This window comes from Podarcis liolepis (assembly GCF_965112155.1).
Source record: "Podarcis liolepis genome assembly, chromosome: 7".
Taxonomy (NCBI): Eukaryota; Metazoa; Chordata; class Lepidosauria; order Squamata; family Lacertidae; genus Podarcis; species Podarcis liolepis.
The window spans coordinates 66,505,507-66,527,260 of record NC_139561.1 but is presented as its reverse complement, the minus strand read 5'-3'; the positions used below and the strand labels follow the sequence as shown (position 1 = coordinate 66,527,260).

The following is a 21,754-nucleotide window of genomic DNA, read 5'->3' as shown; positions in this document are numbered from 1 at the left end:
GACCAGTGGTCTGACTCAGTATAAGACAGCTTCTTATATTCCTATATTCTACACCACACTAAATCTGGAAATGACCCAGCCAGCTGTGTTTTGTGTGGGCACACAAGGGAACAGTTTGTTTTTAATATCTCAACAAAAGGCGGGGAAACTCGGTCCCATAGTGCAATCTCTTTTGAGTGTTTTGGCCTGGCTGGACTGTGACCTTGAACAGAACAGAATGCACCCCTCAGCCAAAAAAGGCTCTTTCCACCTATACGCTAAGTCAGTACACATTTTGTTTAATGTATTTTGGCAGCTATTCTCTCCCTCCTTTATTTCAAAATGATGTTGAGGCAAGTTAACAATAATAAATATGCCATTCAGTGATATAAAGACATACATGTCAACCATGCATTAAAAAACAACCATGGAAGAACAGCATTAATTTAGCAAGCCGATAACATGAATAGTCAACAAAATATCTCACTTTGTAGAGCCACGAAATTTAATCTTAGGGTCATGGGTTCGAACCAAATGGTTCCTGCATTGCAAGGAACTAGATGACCCTTGTGGTCCTTTCCAACTCTACAATTCTATAGTTCTATGACTGTCCCTCGTTAAAAAGAAAAAGTTTTCAGTTATGTCAAGGCGCATACAGCTTCTTTTCCCCACAGATAAGGATGCCCTCTGCTGGAAGCAAAGCACAACTGCATGGGCCTGTGCCTTTTGCAATAGAGTTCCTTTCAGTAAGTGTGGGCACTTCAAGGTGTCCCGTTTATTGAGCTTTCATCCCAATTGGTTTGCAGGGAAATTAGACAACATTGGCTCTTCAACAAGCATTCATTGGGATTTGTTGGGGGTTTTTTTGGGGGGGGACATTGTGCCAAAGCAAGTGTTAACTCCCCACTCTTTCCAATTCATTTTCCCATCACTTCCAGAAAGCCCACTTTTGTGGGAGAAGTGGGTTTGTTGTGCAAGAGCTCCAAAATAAGCTCAGTCGTGCAACCTGGATTTGCCAGTATGGGATTGAGTCTCACCTGAATACAGCAACAGTCTGGAAACACCTTGTGCCATGTTATCCCTCCTTACTTAGCACACTTCAACTGTTTTTTTGTGTACTCAGAATCAGAGTGCTTAAAGGGTGTGTTAAAATGAAGTATCCCGTCTCTTTCACCATGTGCTTCATTCATTCATTCATTCATTCATTCATTCAGAGCATTATACAGTCCCTGTCTAACCAAGCAGATTGCAAACATAATTTAAAGCATGAATTAAGACCAGCAAATTGACATTGGAGTGGAACCCTGATTCTCAAATCATGCCTCAAATCATGTTCACGCAAACAGTCACTTCAGTAAAACATTTAAGATTATTCCCTCTGTCTCCAATGTTCAGGCAGTGAATGCTGTGGCAATTGTAGCCAAAAGAGCGCCACACCAGCAAGCTTGGGGTTAGGTGAAGTACAAAAAACTGTAAGAAAAAATACCAAAGAGTGTAGGGAGGCAGTCCAGTGAGGATTGAACATGCTCAATGGACACATAATACTGACTTTGGGTGGAAAAACAGAAAACCAGGGAAGGGAAATGGAACGGAGACTGGAAACTAGAAGAAGCAGAATCATACACTGCAACATTTTGTTGCAGATCCGACTTGTAATTTATTTTGCCATTTTAAGACTTTGATTACATGTTTTAATCTCCAGCACCCTGCAGCAGAAGAAGACTTGCAAAGCTTGTCTTGCTTAACCTATATGTAGCCTGTGATCATGCAGTGTTTTCTGATCTAGCATCCTTCTTGGACTTGTTTGATGTAGCAGCTCAGCTCTTGCAAAGCACATCTTGCTTGCCTTTGAGTGAAGTATTATTTATAGATTTGGCTTTTGCAGAGTTCATTTTGCTTACCTTAATTGCTAACGTCTTTGAGTCGGTGCCTTTGGTTAATAAATAGTCGTTCTGAGACACCTTCAAAACAGAGGTATATCAGACACCACTCATTTTAATAGTGAACTTACCATAAGTGGATGAGTGCCAACAGCCCAATAGGATTATAGCCAACTCTGATAAGCAAGAGAAAGGCATCAGCAAGCTTAGAAAAGCTTTTGAATTTGTAGAAGTATAGAAATATATTTACGGAAAAAATCCTAAGGGGACAAAAAACACAAAAAGGAGCATGTTGAATAACCAAGGAAATCTGGGGCATGTGTGTGAGTGCATGTGTGTAGATTGTACAAACTGAGCCACAAGAACCAAAGTGTTTCACAAGCAGTTGTAGGGAAGGGGGAGCACAAAAAAAGAAGTTACTAAGTATAATCTAGAAGTGCAGCTGCTTTATATCTTGGTAAGAGTCCTGCAGTTCTGGTAAAGTCCCTTTGTTGCACACTCCAGTCTGCATGATACTCTGTTATTCCATTGAGAGAAGGGGGGGGGGGGGAAACGATGTTATCCAGGGAAAGAGGAACAAGGATTTCCCCCGCTCTGGGGATTTATTAAATTAGGGGTGGGGAACCTTCAGAACCTTTTTCTCTGGCCACATCCTCCCCAACCACACCCCCTCTTCCCAGGCTGCACCTCTGATCAGCCTTGCTTCTTCAAACCCTCCTGGCATTCTTGCCTGGATTGAGTGGGCCCTTGAACTCTGGCTTGCCCACAGCAGGATGTACAAACATGTGTACAGTGGTACCTCGGGTTACATACGTTTCAGGTTACATATGCTTCAGGTTACAGACTCCGCTAACCCAGAAATAGTGCTTCAGGTTAAGAACTTTGCTTCAGGATAAGAACAGAAATGGGGCTCTGGTGGCATGGCAGCAGCAGGCGGCCCCATTAGGTAAAGTGGTGCTTCAGGTTAAGAACAGTTTCAGGTTAAGAACGGACCTCCGGAACGAATTAAGTACTTAACCCAAGATACCACCGTATTCACTGTCCTACTGCACAAAGGTAAATTCCCAATGCCTAGTTGTCCTAGGGTTCTTGATAGGTATAAACAGGCCTGGAAGGTAGGATATTTTGTCCTATTAATTTAATGTGACACTCAAATTACTCAGAAGAAAAGTTTCTCCTTGGCATGTTTGTGGCAGTGTCACTGTCAACCGGTACAGGAACCTGTTGGGGTGGAGAGCTACCTTGAAGCCTCTGAGTTCTCAGGAAATGATGGCATGCTCCACTGGGAGCGAGCAGAAGGGCGAGCCACAAACTAATTCACCCAGGGGCAGAACAAAGCAACTCACCTGAAGCTTTGAGCACATCTAGCAAGCGAATACACCTGTGGCGTTTCCTCCCCCCTTCCATTACCTACACAGTTTAGAAAAGGAAATGTGTGGGCTGCAAAAATTCCCAAGTGCTTCCCTTATGGTCCCTGAAGCCAGAGATGTCCACCCAGAAGAGATTCATCTGAGCTAAATGAGATCTTGCCACATAGCTTACTAGTAGGACATATGCTTAGCATGCAGAAAGTTCCCAGTTTAAGCCCTGGCATCTCCATGCTGGACTGGGAACAGCTCCATTCTGAAACCCTACCAGTCAGCGTAGACAATACTGAGCTACGAAGACATATGATCTGATTTGGAAGGCAGGTTCTTGTGGGTTATATCCAGCTAAGTTCTGCTCAGTGTAGACCCAATGAACTTAGCACTCAAGTTAGTCACATACATTGATTTTAAAGGGCCTGCTCTAGACCAATGAATCTATGATGCTTCCCCAGCACAAAATACATCTTGAACTACGGAGGAGGAAGTTGTTCTTTTGGCTATCAATCTCTCTCTCTCTCTCTCTCTCTGCCAGCTGTGGGTCTAGCAAGAAGGAGATGGTGTCTTCTCTAGTGCTTCCTTTGAAGATCGTAGGGTGAATCGCCCCCGTTTCAATCACAGCCATCTCTAGAGGCCAGCTTGCTTTACCTACAGTACATGGAGGTGGAGACACGTTTGGGTGGCAGCTGTAATCTCCAAAGGTGTGTGTGGAATGTGCACATTTGGCCGCTTATTATCTAGTGATTTCCTGCTACATCAGCAGCTCCTCTGGGTGGAGCACCCTTGGGCTGTTTTGTAGCAGCTGGAGCTTTGCTGTGAGGGAGGGCAGGGCCCAAATCCCAGCAGGGTTCAGCTGATACAAGTGGAACCACCCACTAGCTGGTATGTCAAGGGGGATAGTGAGGATTACATTAAGGACACAAACCGCCCTGCTGCTATGTGCCTAATCAGTATCACTACAAATAGCCAACAGTTGGCTGCAGGACTTAGGACCTGCCTCAGAAAAATCTGGCTTGGGGAGAAAAAGATACTCCAGTATAATTAGGCTTGTTGAATACAAAAAAATAAAATAAAGATGGATTCTTGAGAATCTCAATGCTAAATTGAAATTCCGAAAGCTATGTGGCTAGTCCTCATGGCTGTGAACTGAAAACTTGAAAATAAGCGAGCAGTGTATTGGTAAAGGCTGCAAGAGATGGGACTTCTGTGCCTGGCATGGTGGCTGGTCTTGCCCTCCTTTTCGCTTTCCCATGCAGCCCTCCTGCCCTGTTTTTCTGTTCTTGCGACCAAATCTCCCTTAAAAAGTAATTGAAGCTTCTGAATATAGGGTCATACTTAAAAAGTATGGGGCTTTTTTGTAATAATTTTTATTTTCATTTCTAAATGAAAAAAACCACAATTAACAATAAAGAGAAAGAAAAAAGACTGAAGCAAGATAGGAAAAGGAACGGAAGGAAGGAGATGAGAAGAGAGGAGGGAATGGTAGTAATCCAGAAAACAACATTATAACTCCAGAAAATTATCTTTATTTTCAGGTAGTGTAGGGTTCGGGTATATTTTGTTAACTTTTGATTACTAATTAGCAAGTTGTTGTTGGGGTTTTTTTAGCAGCATACATTCTATTGGCTTTATTTTAGTACAGAATTTTGAGGTTTCTTGGAACAAAAAGGGGACTTCCTATATTAGGATTCCTATAGGCCAATGTCCAAAAGTTGCCCCTCTTTTGGCTGCAGACTACTTAGTCCAGGAATTTCCCCCCCACAGCTAGGAATGTAAGGAGGCAGAGCTTTCCATTCCATCTTGTGTTCTTCACAGCCAGTGCTGTTTCTATTCCGCCAAAACCTACCTTGTCCATCTAGCTAACTGCTATTCTGCTATGACCAAAAGAAATGTAATTATTTCAATGGAGGGGAAATGTCAAAAACAAACAAACAATGCAGAAATCATAGTTATTATTTGCAGACTAAAAACAACCAATAGAGAATGCCACTCACATTCCATCCTGACCCTGGACAAACACGTAAATTATGGCAATTTCTGCTCCCATTTCCGATGGAATTCTCTGACATCCCTAAATACAGCTGACTGTATAAAACTGCCCTAAGGGTCTACTCTGCAATTTAAAATCCTCTCCCAGGGGCCAGCAAAGGTTTGCTTCCCATTAGGCAAAGTCAAGCAGCTGCTTTGGGTTGCAGCTGCCAGGAGACTGAGAGAGTGCCAAGATTTTGGAGACAGAGTTGTGAGTGTCACGTGGCCTTCCCTGTGTCTCCTGAACCTGCCTTCCTCAGGCCCAATGGAAGATGCTGTCCCGTCCTCAGTACTGTAGTAAGATTGGACTGCCAGCTTGCTTGCCTTTTGTATATAGAAAGAGGAGTGCCGTATTGTCCTTCTCCTCAGGCTGGAAAATATCTCGGCCATCCCTGTTCAGGGCATTTGCAGAACAGCAAAGCTAGAATTAGAGTTAATGGCTATTTGTTAGGTTAGGTTTATTGAACCAATGGGTAATTTCCCACAACAAAAAGGTCCTGAAGCAATTTACAAGACAACTAAAATATAGCAATAAAAATACATAAGCTTAATTAAAAACAGAGTAAGAACACTCAGTCTTTGGTGCTGGGAAAACAAAAGCATATTTCCCTGGCGCCAAAATGGCCACAAAGTTAGCACTAGGCAGGCCTTCCTGGGGAGAACATTCCACAGACAACAGAAACTACTACAGCAGAGGTGGGGAACCTCTTTGGCTTGGTGGGCCAAATCTTTTAACTTCTCCCACCCCACAGGCCAAAGTTGGCAGGAGCACAGGACCAGCACCTGTCAATATCTGACTTCTTATCAGTGTCAGGTGATTAATAGGAGGAAAATCCCACTTGTCTGTCAAAATTGGCCAGTGAATGTGGGGGGATATAGTGACCAAGCGGGACTGAGCTCCCCATGCATTAGCTGATGGATCCAGTCAGAGGATCCAACCATGTCTAAGATAATCACCAGAGGCCCAGCTCCGAGTCCTCCATCCCACTCTAAGGTGAGCTAGGTAGTTACCAGAGACAGGGCTTTCCTGGTGGTGGCACCCCAGGTTTGGAACTTTCTTCCATTATCTTTTACTTTGTGCCAAAGTTTGTTTTTGATTGACTTTTAATGGCTTTTGGTAGTTTGAATGGCTCATGTTGTTGTTCATAAACTTGTTATACTGTGCCACCTTGAGAATTTGTGCTGAAGGGCAGTTTATAAATATTTTAATTAATAGCATAAAAACAATTTGTGGATAACTAGTTTCCATTTTTTTGTTTGATTGATGGACAAGATCAGTCTAAGTTAGACAAGTATAAGGCAAAATATTTATTATAGTTGGAAATTTTGATTCAGTGATTTTGGCTCAGTGTTTATTCATATTGATTCTACATCTGGGATTTATGGGAGGGGCAGAAGAAGAAGAAGAAGAAGAGTTTGGATTTGATATCCTGCCTTTCACTCCCCTTCAGGAGTCTCAAAGCGGCTAACATTCTCCTTTCCCTTCCTCCCCCACAACAAACACTCTGTGAGGTGAGTGGGGCTGAGAGACTTCAAAGAAGTGTGACTGGCCCAAGGTCACCCAGCAGCTGCATGTGGAGGAGCGGAGACGCGAACCCGGTTCCCCAGATTACGAGACTACCGCTCTTAACCACTATTCTTGCATTCTGTGTTTATGTATGCGTTGTTTTGATAAAGACTGCAAAACTCATACTTTTTAAACAAGCATTTCCATTCAGCAAATAACATGCCACCAAGCTTGTAAAAATACATCAGTCTAGTCACCTATGTTTCATAAAAATTGCCTCCAGGTAATCATGCTGGAAAGCTGTAGAACTGCTGGGCTTTTTCCCCTTTTAAGCCAAAAGTTAATAACACTGACAAATTCAGGGATGAAGGCTAGTAAAATATTATACAAGCTACTTACTGCTGTGGGTCTTTTTGCAAAGCTGCAGGCAACTCAAACATATATAATCTTGTTCAACTGTTGCATATACAGGGTTTCTGTCCCACCCCACCCCCCTCATAGTCTCTGTCTTCTCACAGTTTCTTTTCCCATCCTGTAGACCCAGGCTCTCAGTTATTCGGAGCCTGATTTGTGGAGGAATGGCCTACTGCGCAAGTTTGGGAACCTCACTTGGCACAAGCGACAGAGTAGCCATTTTGAACTCTCTCAGCACCCTGGGCACCTGGCAAGCGATCCTTGGTCAATGGGGCGGCTTCAGAGACCAGCTGTTGGCAGTGACATGGATATGAGGAGCAGGGCTGATTTTTATCCTGCTGAAAATCAATCTGAAAAGCAGGAGAGACCTGAGCCTTCATCTAGGCTAAGTGAAACACACTCTCTAGGGACCAGCCCAGAACCCTCCACATCCTTTGACTCTTTGCTTTGTTGGGGAGATGGAAGCTCTTGGGAAGGGTCTTTCTCCATCAGTAATTCTTCTCTGTGCTGCCCAGTGGCTCCCGAAATGAAAGGAGAAGCCCTCAAGCTCCCATCAGTCCTGGAAGAAAGCAGCAAGGCCCCCAAGTCTGCCTCAGAGTGGACTGAAAGTGTATTTGAAGGGTATTTGACCACGGGGACGTCCCACCCTGTTGTTACAGAACAGATGGAGAACCTGAGCTTCAGCAGTGGCCTTGGAGAGTCCGTCTCTGAGCATGTTGATGGTGCAGAGGATGCTAAGTCGGCCACAGCAAGCCCACCTGTTGATCAGCCTCTGGAGGTAGCAGATTCTGCCTCGGCCATTAAAATCAGCCTGGGCAAGAATGCCCCAAAGATCCGCTATGAGATAATGATTACAATGACCAAGGAGGCGGAGAGGGCTGAAGCAGAACCCACATTCAGTTGTGGTGAAAGAAGCCTGCCGTGTCACCCGTCTGGGGAGGAAACACTTTCTCTGGGGGTTGCTGAGTTAGAGAAAAGAAAGGAGCGACGTCACCAGGAACCAGCCAGACCAGCTACCCAGCTGTCAGCGAGCGAGGAATTCCAAAACTGCAGAGGGCTGCATGGGGTGGGAACCTGTAAGGTGTGCGGGCCAATACTGACTCTTGCCACTGGGAGCCCAGCTACGCTGCAGTGGGGATCGGAGACCAGCCCAGGAGTGGGTGAGGCAGACCAGAGTGAAACTGATCAACTGCACTCGGAGGATGGTGTGCTGGCGAAAGAGACAGACATCGTAGCAGTAGGATCCCCAGCCAACAGGTACGTGGGGGAACAGGTTTGGGAAGCCTCGCACTACAGCAGGTGTGCCAGCCAGCCCTGAGCTGTGGAGAATAGCTTGAGAGACATGTCTTGGCAGAGAGAAAGGGAGCCAGAGTGTCTGTTCTTTCCCCTGCATGCTTTGCTCTGCAGCAAAGCGAGTGAGAAGTTTTGCATTTGAGAGAGAGAGAGAGAGAGAGAGAGAGGAGTCTTTGGAGCACGCTGCATGGGGGCAGGAACTTAGGGGGGGTCAAAGAAAGGCGCTGTTAACAGCTTCTCTTGTTTGATGGTCCAGGCAGCAAAGTTCAGGGTCATGGAGAGGAAAGAGCAGGATTCAAGGCTTGGATCCTCCCTGACCTCCGTGCTTGGGCTTCCACCTTCATCTGACTGAAGGCTAGAGTAATGCCGTCATCCAGGGGATTTCTGTACCACACAACTGAAGGGGGAAAGAAAAAGAATTGTGTTTAAAATGGTGAGGAAGGCTTCCTCTTTCGAAGGTTTTCATCAACAGGGAAGTTCAATGCAGCTGTGTGGCACACATTTACTCAGAAGTAACTCCCACTGAGTTCATTGAGGCTTGCTCTCTTGTAACTGTTTAGGATTATAGTCACTGGGGCAAGTTTGAAGCAACAGGTCTGCAAATGAAAGGTATGCTACTTCTTGTGAGGCTGTTGGGTTTTTTTGGAAATTGTTACTATTAAATTTTCTGTTCCGTCCTTCCTATCAAAGAAGCCCAAATACATTAAATTGGGAATGTAAATGAAAAAAGACAGGCTTTCTGTGTATTAAGTTATCATTTAAGGAAAAAAAATAATTACCGTATTTCACAGTTCCTGAAGTAGCTTGGCAAGGCACCCACAATGAGAAGTTGGCTTCACAATATGTGAATTTATTTAAAGTTAGGTTGTAATCCTATCCACCTGCTACCCTGGAAGGAAGCCCAATTGAAATGTATGGTACTTGTTCTGAGAAGACATATTCTGTATAGGATTGCACTGTTAATCACTTAAAACGTAAATACTTAAATCAGTTCAGTGTCTGTCCTGACTCCAGTCAGATTCACAAAAGCAATTATTTTGTTATAGTTTTTCACCATCTTTATTGCTTCCTCTGCCTACAAAGTAACTGGAAATTAAAGCATGGTGAAAAGCGCAGATATATTCTCCTTTTTCAGGAGAACGTGGCCCTGCTCTTTAAAAGTTTTTTCATTAGCAAGCATTTGTCATACACCCGGCAGGAGATATGAACAACATGCATGGGGAAACTTGTATTTCTGAATAACCTTTACAGGAGCACTAAAGACAATCAGGTAATTTACAACAATATAAAATACAGTGCAATATTAAAATCAGTTAAAACTGATTTCAGTCATTTCCTTAGGTGCACTCAAGCTCAAACATTCCAAATCAAGAGTAAAGGCTTTGCCTTGGGTCTTTGAAAGATGGGCAGGAAATATAGTCTGAAATAAGGACCCCTTTCTCACATGACAAACACCTAATAAAGTCAGGGTTACCTGACTACAGACTCTGAGATGTAGCAATCAGTTGAAAAGTTTTTTGGGGGGGTTGTAGGTCATTTCCCCAGCTTACGCCACCAGAAGTCAGTTAAGGAAGAGACCCTGGACAAGGTGTCTTCCGGTGCCTTATCCCAATGCCAGCCTACTGACCACTTGATAGGGGCATAGGAAGCTGCCTATCCCACCTGCACAAGAGCAACATTCAGGAGCTGACCCAAAAGGCTACCGTTGCAGCTGCTAAGGATCACTGCCTTTGCTTGGAACCTGGAGTGCCTTGAATACATGCATAGATGACGACCAGAAAGCATGCCCTAGATTTTGCTGGCATGATTAACATTGCTGTGGGATGATGTTTGTTCGCCCATTCCAGGTCATTGTGTTTGTTTACAGTGGCTAGGCCACTTCAAGTGAACTATATTATATATTAATTTTAAAACGTGTCACACATTATAATTTAAGTAACACTTCAAAGTTTGCCTTAAACAAACACTTCAAAGTTTATTCTTTACTAGATTTGCATCCTCCAAAAAGCTCAAGCTTCACGGTGCCCCCCCCCCCATTTTATTGTCTCAGGAACCCTTTGAAGCAGATTAGGCTGAGAGTGACTGGCCAGAAAGGTTGGAAGGAATTGCCAATTTCAGTTCTCTCAGTTTCCCATTCTTAAATTCAGTTCTCCATATTTCTGCAGCAATTTACAATAGATTTGCCTTTAAATGGTGAACTGAATCAAGATTTCTCCCCCCATCCCTCCTGCCCGTGAGCTAGTCAAGAGCTCATCCACACTGACCTTTAAAGCACTAGGACAAAAATAAAAAGGGCTTGGAGATGGAGTTTTAAAGCGTGGACTTGTGCCTAGAAATGTGACAAAAGGAAGTCTGAATGAGCTCTTGGTGGTGATTTCAACCGTGGTCTCCTCTGTCTTAGTCTGACCCACTACATCCACAAAACAAAATGGAGGTGCCAATAATATAAAAATATCTTATTACTCCCCCCCCCCCACCATCATTACACACAGCAAGGGGAACAACACTGTGAAATACTACTTATATGCTAGCCCACATATGTTGCCTTGTGAGTACACAATATAATGCTGCCTTCCATTCTCTCTTCTCTGTACTTATGGTGCCTTCTAGTCAGTTCCTTTATTTTGCTTGCATTAGACCACAAACAGCTTTTTGGCCCAAAATGCTCCACAGCGGTGTGAATTGAGTATAATGACAATTGGCTCTCAATCTAAGTTCCTAGATCGTGGAAGGACTGCATGCGGATGGTCCCTGGTTCAGGTAGTGCGAAGTAAATCTCCTTCCTGGTACCTTGGGGAGCCACTGCCAGTCAGTGGTGTCAGAATTGAGCTGTAGGGGCGAATGGGACACCTTGGTGTAAGGGAGCTTTCTATTATTGAATGGGTTTAGCTTTGCAAAAAAAAGGGGGGTAGTCTAAATGGCCCCTGCGCCTCTTTCAACTCAGTGATCCTATGATATATTTAGGATGACACAGTTTACACATTGAAAAAGTCTCTGATTGCAACGAATGCCCTTCCTTTTCAGCAGGTCCTTGGCATTCTATTCACTGCTCACACCCAGCCCCACTAAATATTAATGCCTGAGCTTTCTCACACATTAGTTAATTGCATATGTAAAAGCAGATTAACATGGGCTTCATTGCATGGCGGAGTAGGGCGTTGTAATATTGCTTGCAAACAGGCACAGAAATAGGTACCAGAGACCACGGAAATGGGATGCAGAAATTCATGGGCTACATTTTCTGCTAGCATTCCCCAAGGCCATGGAAGTATTTGCTAAAACGGTGGTTTCCAAACTGTGTCCTGTGGAGTTTGGGGACTCCTCTGAAGCTTACTGGGAGCTCCAGAGCAGACAAGCTTCCTAGGAGGATGCCTTGACTACTACTGTTAACCTTCCCTTACTTACCTCATCCATCTACAGAACAGTCTTGGCTGGGGGTGTTCCAGCTTAACACACTCAGTTCATGCAAAACAGTGGCGAGGCTCGAAAGGTCAGGACAAGGGTCTTCTATGAGCTGAGGCCTCATCTGCACTATACATTTAAAGCTGTATCATACTACTTTGAAAAGTCATCGCTTCTCCCAAATAAACCTGGGAACCATAGTTTGTTAAGAGTGCTATGTGTTGTTAGGAGACCCCTACTCTGCTCAGAGAGCCACAATTCCCAGAGTTTCTTGGGAAGAGGGATCAAAAGTTACAGCACTCTGGGAATTGTAGCTCTGTGAGGGGAATAGAGGTCTCCTCACAATGCTCAGCTCCCGTAACAAACTACAGCTCCTGGGATTCTTTGGGGGAAGCCATGACTGTTTAAAGTACTACGATTACTGCTCTAAATGTCTAGTACTGATGGGGTCTGCATGTAAGGACGAGAACATTTCTCCAGCATCCCCTGCAAAGTTCTGAATGTCATGGAAGGCGTTGAGGACATAATAGCCAGGAAGCTAAACAAGAACTTAAATACCTCTGTCCAATGAGAGCAGGTCAGACACAGGAAATACCTGACTCCACCCGGATGAAACTAATAAGTCTGGTGCCTTATTTATTATAACTGACCTGTATTACAACATTATCCATACACTTGGATAGTTTGTGAATAACCCATTATAGTGTGTGCCTATTCAGAGGTTCCTCGGCTTCAGCTAGTGAATTCAGGGGTAACTGAAGGTAAAAAAAAGAATAATTAAATCCACAGTGCTAGAGATGGATGATATTATTTCTCCCTACTGTTTCCATATCACCTATTGATTTTTCCACTTCACTAGCACTTCAGTATCCGCAAATCTGTAATCATCCTGATTTTGAAACATGGTTGGGCAACTTGTCTGATGCCAAAGGCCATATTAAATAGGAGACAGCAACCGGAAGTCTGTTGGCTCTATGGCATATTTTGCTTGTGCTTAATTGGCACTGACTTCATTTGGCAGGTGCCAAACTCTCAATGGCCATGCTTTTCCCCCTCTCACCACCTCCCAGCCAGCTCACAGGGCCAAGAGCTTCCATATTTCTAGCCCCCAATCTTCAGAATCATAGTATATCCTTTTTGTAAGAAAAGATTAGGGCATAAATAAGATATAGAACTAAGCAAGTGGGGGACATTCGTCCCCCAGACACTAACTATTCAGAACATAGAACCCTTGGGTGTTAAACCTTAAGGACTAGGAACCTACTTCATTTTTTTTAAAAAAAACCAATAGCTTAGTATATATTAGTGCTTTAATTGTTCCAGTTCTTATGTCCCTCATTCCATATTTTAGACTATTGATACAAATGGGATCTGCAACAAAATGCTGCAGTGTGGACTGCTCCTGTTCAGCATTCCAACCAGCCAGATATACCCTTTTCCAGAATATGGCATTCATTCTCCCCTCTCCCCAATTATCCACACATACCATCACCATAGTCAGTCAGTATTCAGTGTCCACTGAGCATGCTTAGTTCTCACCGGGTCTTTCTGATAGAATCCTCCCTCCTGTGTTGTTTAAATGGTTGTGGTTTTCTGGTACTTCTGCAAATCTCAGGGCTCCCCTGAGCCTCCAGATGACCCCCTCCTCCTGTGTGTATGTGGGGGGTGGGGGTGGCGTGCCATTTTGGCTACATATGCAACGACACCTAAATATCAGAAATGGAAGGTATGATGTAACAGAGACAAAGCAAACGTCCAAAAGGATAGCATTGATATTGTTCAACCAAGCAAGCCAGTCAAATTTTCTCCTGCAAGTAGAAAGGCTGTAGGTCACAGCAGTGGCGTAGCGTGGGTTGTCAGCACCCGGGGCAAGGCAAGTAATTTGTGCCCCCTAACCCGTGGATTTGCGCCCCCTAACCTGTGGATTTGCGCCCCCTAACCCTAACCCCCAGATGTTGCGCCCGGTGCGGCCGGGCCCCCCTGCACCCCCCACGCTATGCCACTGGGTCACAGATATCACAGTCCTGGGAGTTATCTCTTCCTGAGACCCTGGGGACCTGGACATTCCTATGGGCTGTGTTACACATTCAACAGAATGAAGTGGCAGACTTTGACAAGGTAGTATTCTGGAGGATTAGAGGTCACATGTTCCCCACATAAACCGCTCACCTCATATAATAAGCTAGCATTTCAGGGGGAAAGCTGACAGTCCCTGCATCTCATTCCTTAACGCTTGCAATTCCTCCACCACTGGAGGCAGTATGCCTCTGAATACCAGTTGCTGGAAACTGCAGGAGGAGAAAGCACTATTGCACTCAGGTCCTGCTTTCAGGCTTCCCATTATCTGTTTGGCTATTGTGAGAACAGCATGCCGGACTAGGTGAACCACTGGCCTGACGCAGTAAGATCTCTTTTTTTGTTCTTGCATTCTTAATTAAATGGTGAATGATTTTAAACCAATGCTGGCTGAGCCTGCCACAGTCAGGTGATGAAGAACAGAAGGCTGCTCATTAAGAAGCTGGTCTTGTCCCGTGGTTTTACCTGTGGAAATGCTTTTCTGTGGCAACATTCTATTTCTGTTATTATCATGTGGTTGGGCATAAGCTTTCGGTGTTGTGGGTAACTGCTGAGGTGCTACTTAGCCACGTTACACACCAATGAAGAGTGAGACATGGCAGTGGGACACCACAAGTGTTGAACCTACTTTCTTTTTGTTATTCAGAGCCACTCCAGTTTTAATGGGACAAAATGTCCTTGGGTACAGGAGCATAGGAAGCTGCCTTATGAGTCAGGCCATTGGTCCATCTAGTTCAGTTCTGTCTACACAAACTGGCAGTGACTCTCCAGAGGTTCAGAGAGAAGTCTTGTCCCAGTCCTACCTGGAGATGCTGGGGATTGAAACTTCTATATGCAAAGCAGGTGATCTACTGCTGAGCTACAGCCCTTTTGCTGCCTGTGGCAAACGACAAGATGGCAGCCATGTGTAGGAGCCAGCTGGACGGGCAGTTGAATCTTACTTCAACACTGGCCATGTCCTCCACTACTCAGCTAGTGATCTTAGGGAATGAATGAAAGGCTTGTGGCGCACCCTGATATCTTTGGAATTCCCTTCCTCATGAGGCTAGACTGGCTCCCTCTGTGCCATTCTGCCAGCAGGTGAAGATTGTTTTATTCTGGCAGGCCTTTGGGAATTGGCTGCTTTTAAGGAAAGGGCTTTCAAATAGTGCTATGCTCTTTTTACTATCTCTGTTTTAACATATATACCTTGCTTTAATTCCATTGTAGTTCAATTACTGTTTAACTATTATCTTAGCATTTTTATTTTAGCCGTGATTGTTTTAATTTTTGTAAGCTGCCTTGAGTCCTCGTTCTTGGGGAAAAGGTGGAATATAATACAATATAATTAATATAATATAATATAATAATAATCTCCAACAGAGGAAAATGGCCAAAGGGCTCAGGAGGAATGGCTTGGGGGCTCTCACTGCTGCCCATTAAGTTCATGCCTATTAAGTTCTGAAGGCAGACCTGCATGGGGAAGTTTTTAATGTTTAATGTTTTAATATTTTTTGTTTATGAGCCATCCAGAGTGGCTGGGGCAACCCATTCAGATGAGTGGGGTACAAATAAAAATATATATTAATTATTATGGTGGTTAGCACAGCAGAGTGCTGGGCTTCCTCACCCCCATTTCCTTTTAAAGTGTAAAGAGAAGCAAAGCTCTTGAGAGGCTCTTTTGTTTTTTCCAGAACCAATGTGGTAAATTATGAAGGAAACAAAATGGTGACCATCAACTAAATTTCTGCTACCCTGTGTTCAGTCCTCGGGGGCAGGGGAGTAAATGCAGGCAGGTGTTGACGCAGTGGGTCTGAAGAAGCCCATTGCTTATGCTAGGAAAAAGGGAAGAGCAAATAACTCCAGGTACTTGAAGTAAGTTTTATTACAGGCCCAATGTGTTTCGGAACAAACCTGAGTCTTGATAGTATTCCACATGCTGGATGAAAATTGCTGATAAAAAAATGCCCCGAGGAAGAATTTGTCCCAAACACATCTGGAATAAATTGGACCTGGAATAAATCCTATTTCAAGCTCCTGGATGTTTTTCCTCCCCCAACCCTGCCAGTGGTGCTGTCCCAGTTTTGTGGTTGGTTAACATGTTGATGCTGGCCTGATATTTATACTATTTCTATTGTTAATTATTGGAATGGAAATGGAAATTACATTTCTGTTAGAGGAGGTGCAGCTGGAGGAGGCCAGAGCTGGCCTGTATGGCTTCTGATTGTTATATGTACTCTGTTTGTTATATGTATAAACAGAGGCCCTCAGCAAAACCCCTTTGGCTGAGCAGGTCAATCCAGTCAAAGGTTGATGGATCTAGGCTAGGGCAGGGCCTCCAGGGACCCAGCATCCTGGTCTGACCACTGCTTCAGGGTATCATTCCCTGCCTTGCCCAGCTGGAGCGGCATGCAAGTCCTGGAGCAGAAGGAGGGCATATGTAACATTGGGTTGCTCCAAGCAGCTTGTTCATTGACCATTCATCCTGATTTGCTTGCACAAAGCTTACATGGAGGTTAGCCAATGCCTGGCCTGTACTGAGCATTCATCCTCAGTACTGTTGTGACCGAGTGCTGTTGCTGTGGTTCAAGATGAGAGGATCCTTTCCTGCCTGCTTCTTTTTCACTGCAATATATCACCACACATTTATTACACTCGCAGAGAGAATTCCAAGGTAAACACACATCTACTGTAGAATCTCACACAGGGCAAATTACTAGCTGTTGCACTGGTCAGTAAAGATCACAGCATGTTTCCAGTTTAGGACCATATACTTTGGGAGAAGGAAGATTCATTCTTTTCTCTTTATAATAGGGCTGAGGAACACACCGCGGATTTCAAATGGCCATCCAGATTATTACAGGGAGGCTGCAAGCACCAGCATTTATGGCCCAGGGATTCTGGATAAAATCGTGGGAATTGTAGCTTTAATTAAAAGAGCAAAGCCATCCTTTCACCCTCAGGGGTACATGCAAGCATAACTGGAGTGCGTACCTTAAAAACTAAGAACATAAATGAAAAGAACAAAGTGTTGTTGTTTTTTAATCATCCATTTGTAATCTAATCAGATTATTTGTGGTATCTGATTTTTGAACATTTGAGTTGTGCTGGCAACAGGCAACAGGTGTCTGGAGAAGAATAGTTGGTTTTCAGTGACTGTGGAGTTAGTCACAAAGAATTATTTATAAATTACACATCTGTAGCCTGCCTTTCTTCCAAAGAGCTCAGGGAAATGTATGTGGTTCTTCCCTACCATCACATCCTCACAACAGTCCTATTGTTGTGGACTCGATGGCCCTTGTGGTCTCTTCCAACTCTATGATTCTATGATTCTATGATTCTATGATTCTATGATTCTAGGTAGGTTAGACTGAGAGAAGGTTCCTAGAATCGTAGAATTGTGCAGTTGGAAGGGACCCTGAGGGTCATCTAGTCCAACCCTCTGTAATGCAGGCATATTTTGCCCAGCGTGGGGCTTGAACCCACAACCTTGAGATTAAGAGTCTCATGCTCTACCACTGAGCTGTCCTCTTCATGAAGGTGTAGTCAAATCTGAGAACATTTGTCATAGTTACTTCTTTACCTCCTTATAATAACTACTTCAATGTTACCATCAATCATTTTTTGTTTTTGTTGCTGAAGCAAAAACGTTTTATGTCGTGGGCATGCATACTAAGTGGATAGTGACATTACATCGTTTAGTCACTAGATGGCACTGGACTTGGCTGCTAGCTTTGTGGAGTCAGGTGTTTATCTTTTGTTCATGTTGCAGAGGGGCAATAAAGTTCTTGTTTGGGTTCCCGACAGGTCTGTCCTCAAGGTCTTCCATGACACATACTATGTACTAACAATCCCTCATTGTATAGAACCAGTGAGCCCATAAGAACAGATCCTGTGGAAAAATCACATGTGGTCTGAAAACATTAGTGGGGGAATGATGTCTCCCACCTTTCCTAAGTGGAACCTCTGGCAGTGAACCATGTAGCTGCCTCAATACGTCTGTTACTTCTAAACAGACATGAACAGACATATTCTGAAAGTGGGGAAGGCAGATACACGTAGGCCCTGAATCACTACCCCAAAAGTACCCCACAGTGCACCTGTATCCACAAGTGCCCTCTTTCAGTGTGTTTGCATGCAGAATGTAGAAGATCACACAGGCATGCTGCCTCACCAGGCTAATAACATCTGCAGGGGTAAATAGTCCTAGGCTGCAATATTTATCCCATGCAATCCCTAGGATCCTTTGATATGGAAAGACAGCTTATAAATTAAAAACAAATAAGTTGTAATAAAATCTTGGTTCTTGCTGCAGCCTAGTGCCTGTTGAGTGAAACTCATTAGTGATTTCTTGTTATATATACATTTATGCAGCTTCGTCCATGTATATATATAAGCTTTGAAGAGTTTCGTAAGCAGAAATGACAGATTTCTGCCTTAAATGAGCTTCCCATCTACATGTTGCCAGTGAGAAGATGGCAGAGGAAGGAGAAGGGGGTGTATGTTCATCTTGTATTTTAAGTTGAGGTTTGGGCTTAAATATATTCCCATAAGGAAACAAAAAGCAGGAAAAAATGTTTTGAAATCAGCCTGCAGGTGCTGTTTAGTCAAGTAGCCACCCAAACTCTTTGAAAGTGTTAACTTTGCAACTGGAAAGCGACAAAGATGTCGTGGCACCTTAAATGCTAATAAATCCATGCTGGCACAAGCCTTTGTGAACAAGGATCTAATTCTTGATGCACGAAGTGCTGTCCTGAACTGGCAGGCAATTTGTCATTTGTAACTCAGGCAAGGCACTTTATGCCTCCTTGCCTTCTGCCAAAGCACTTGGGGAATAATTAAGCAGACTTATTAAGACACTCATTACTCTGTTGCAAGTTGAATTTCAACATGCTATGCAGTGCACACTCGGTTGATGATCAGGTACGAGACACTCTGGTTGGCTGTGTTAGGTGTGTGCAGAATTCTTGCAGCTGTCAAGAAATGATATTCTTGGTCCTGTTCAAGGTATTAGTTTATCTACATCAAGCAGTCCTTAAGATTACAGCAATCTGACATTAATACTGTGTAATCTGCATTACTATTCTAACTGGCCTCAGTATACCTAAAAAGGGTCACACACACACACACACACACACACACACACACACAGTGACCAGATGCAAAGGAAGGAAGGAATTCTGTACATTGATAGCCAGAGTGCAATAGAGGTTAGAGTGTTGGACTAGGATCAGAGAGCCCCGAGTTCAAATCCCTAGTCAACCATGAAGCTTCCTAAGGGAGCTTGGGCTATCACTAGATTTCAACATAAACTACTTCCCGGGATAACTTGGGGGGGGGGGTCAGAAGGGTTTTATATAAGCATCAAAATGAAATTTTACATCACTTTGGAAATCTAACACACTGGGCAACACTCTCCATCCTCTCTCACCTAGAAATGTTCTTTTTGGGCCCCCGTCATGGTTTTGCTTTTTTCTGGAGCTGCCAGAAGAAGCTTTTTCTTTTCATGCTTAGAGAACGAGAGAGAGTTAAACATATGGGAGTACAACCAGCGAAAAAAGTAAGCAACCGTATGTGCTTTCAAAATTCTCCCACATACATTTTATTTCCAAACTTTTGTTGAGCTATATAAGGAGTCGGCTGCTCTACCAACTCGCCATCTGAACACCACTCTCCCTGATACTGGTGGTTTCTGCCAAAGCCACAATTTTAATATGAGTCGCTTTCATTTTATTTCTCACCTTCATGCCAGGAGCAAGGTACTTGTCAGCAAAACCACCAAAGACTTAAGCACAAGAAAACAATGCAGACACCAAACTGGGGTAGCCAACCTGGTTCCCTCCAGATGTTGCTGGACTACAACTCCCATCACTCCTGACCATTGATTACACTGGCTGGAGCTGATGGGAGTTGGGGTCCAACAACAGTTGGAGGACCACAGCTTCCTCATATCTATTAAAATTGCTCACCCCTCTGAACAACCCTGCATTAGTCATATATGGGCTAAAAAAAGACAGAGATCTAATCTTTGTCAAGCTTTTCTTCCTGGTTGCCTCGGATCCTCATATATTGTTGGACTTACAAAACCCACAATCCCTGGCTATTGGCTAAGCCATCTGGGGATGATTGGAGTTGAAATCCGAAAAATACGTGAGGGCGAAAAGTTGAAGAACACTGATCTCAACTGCCCATTAAAACTCTCTTAATTCCCACTCCCACCCAGCAAATAGGCCAGGTTCTTGAGGCCATGTTACTCATTACACTTTTCAGAGAAGCAGCAATAGAATGATTTGGGGTGTTAAAAAGATAAGTAGCAGGCACAGGGGACCAATCTTTATTGGAACACTTGCGGGGGAAGGAGTGTAAACACAACCACAGCCTTTCCCAGACTGCAGAGTATCTGTTGGGTGGGGAGTGTTAAAAGTACCCCCCCCCCGTTCAATGCTCCGTGTGTGTGTGTGTGTGTGTGTGTGTGTGTGTGTGTGTGTTGTGGGGAGTGGCTACACCTGCTCTTGACTCTCTTAAAAACAATTCACTAGGGTTGTTGAACTTTTTTTGCAAAACTGCAAAAAAACAACAACATTTCTGAGCTATTTTTAAAAGGGAAATCGGCAAAAACAACGTTGTCAACATGGCTTGCCATACAGCTGGATTTTCCCAGACTCCCCCCCCCTTCAATTTACTGGACCTATTGCAACCCTAAATTCACAAAACTGCTAACTGTCTGGTTTGGCCCTTCGACCTGACTTTCCTCAAGGCTGATACAGAAATAAGACTTAGTGCGCCACATTCTGATTCATAGGACGTGTAATGAAATTGTAAGCCATCAGATGAAATTGCACTATCACTTCTTGGGTCATCTTTGTGACAGTGACACAAATTAGTACCATCTAATTAGCATGCAACTAGTTGTCTTTGCATAAGGGAAATCTCTCTCTCTCTCTCTCTCTCTCTCTCACACACACACACACACACACACACACACACACACACACCTCTGTTTTGGGCTGCTTCCCAGGAATGATTTGCTTCTGCTGGACCAAAGAGTCCTTATTTACCAAGCATCACCGAAGAAACTCAAATGTAACCATAGCTATGTAAATCTGATACAGATACACATTCAGATAAGGTACAGTGGTGCCCCGCAAGACAAATGCCTCGCAAGACAGAAAACTCGCTAGACGAAAGAGTTTTCCGTTTTGGAGGTGCTTCGCAAAACAAATCTCCTATGGGCTTGCTTCGCAAGACGACAATGTCTTGCGAGTTCCTGCTGGTTTTTTTTCCTCCCCCCCTTTTTCTAAGCCGCTAAGCCGCTTATCAGCTGATCCGATCAGCAGATAAGCCGCTAAAAGCCGCTAATAGCACTAATCCGCTAATCCTTCAATGGGCTTGCTTCGCAAGACGAAAAAACCCGCTAGACGAAGAGAATCACAGAACGGATTCTTTTCGTCTTGCGAGGCACCACTGTATGTCCCATAAAAGGCTCCTTCATTCCCAAGGAGCAGTGATACTGCGCTGGGTATTCTTACTGGTTTTAAAAATTGTTATTAATCTACAGGCCAATCAAGACTTGCCCACAAAATCCACATTTAATGTACAGTGGTACCTCGGGTTACATACACTTCAGGTTACATACGCTTCAGGTTACAGACTCCGCTAACCCAGAAATAGTACCTTGGGTTAAGAACTTTGCTTCAGGATGAGAACAGACATCGTGCTCCGGCGGCACAGCAGCAGCAGGCCCCATTAGCTAAGGTGGTGCTTCAGGTTAAGAACAGTTTCAAATTAAGAACGGACCTCCAGAATAATTTAAGTACTTAACCCAAGGTACC

At 44.0% G+C, this 21,754-nt stretch overlaps 1 protein-coding gene across 1 annotated transcript in view; it reads left to right on the top strand.

The window, feature by feature from the left end:
• Positions 1–21,754, top strand: part of CRYBG2 (crystallin beta-gamma domain containing 2) — a 61,602-nt gene that overhangs the window by 4,874 nt on the left and 34,974 nt on the right. The window contains exon 3 of the mRNA XM_083511909.1: positions 7,297–8,429. Coding sequence (XP_083368035.1) covers positions 7,297–8,429 — 1,133 coding nt within the window. The remainder of the gene's footprint in view (positions 1–7,296; positions 8,430–21,754) is intronic.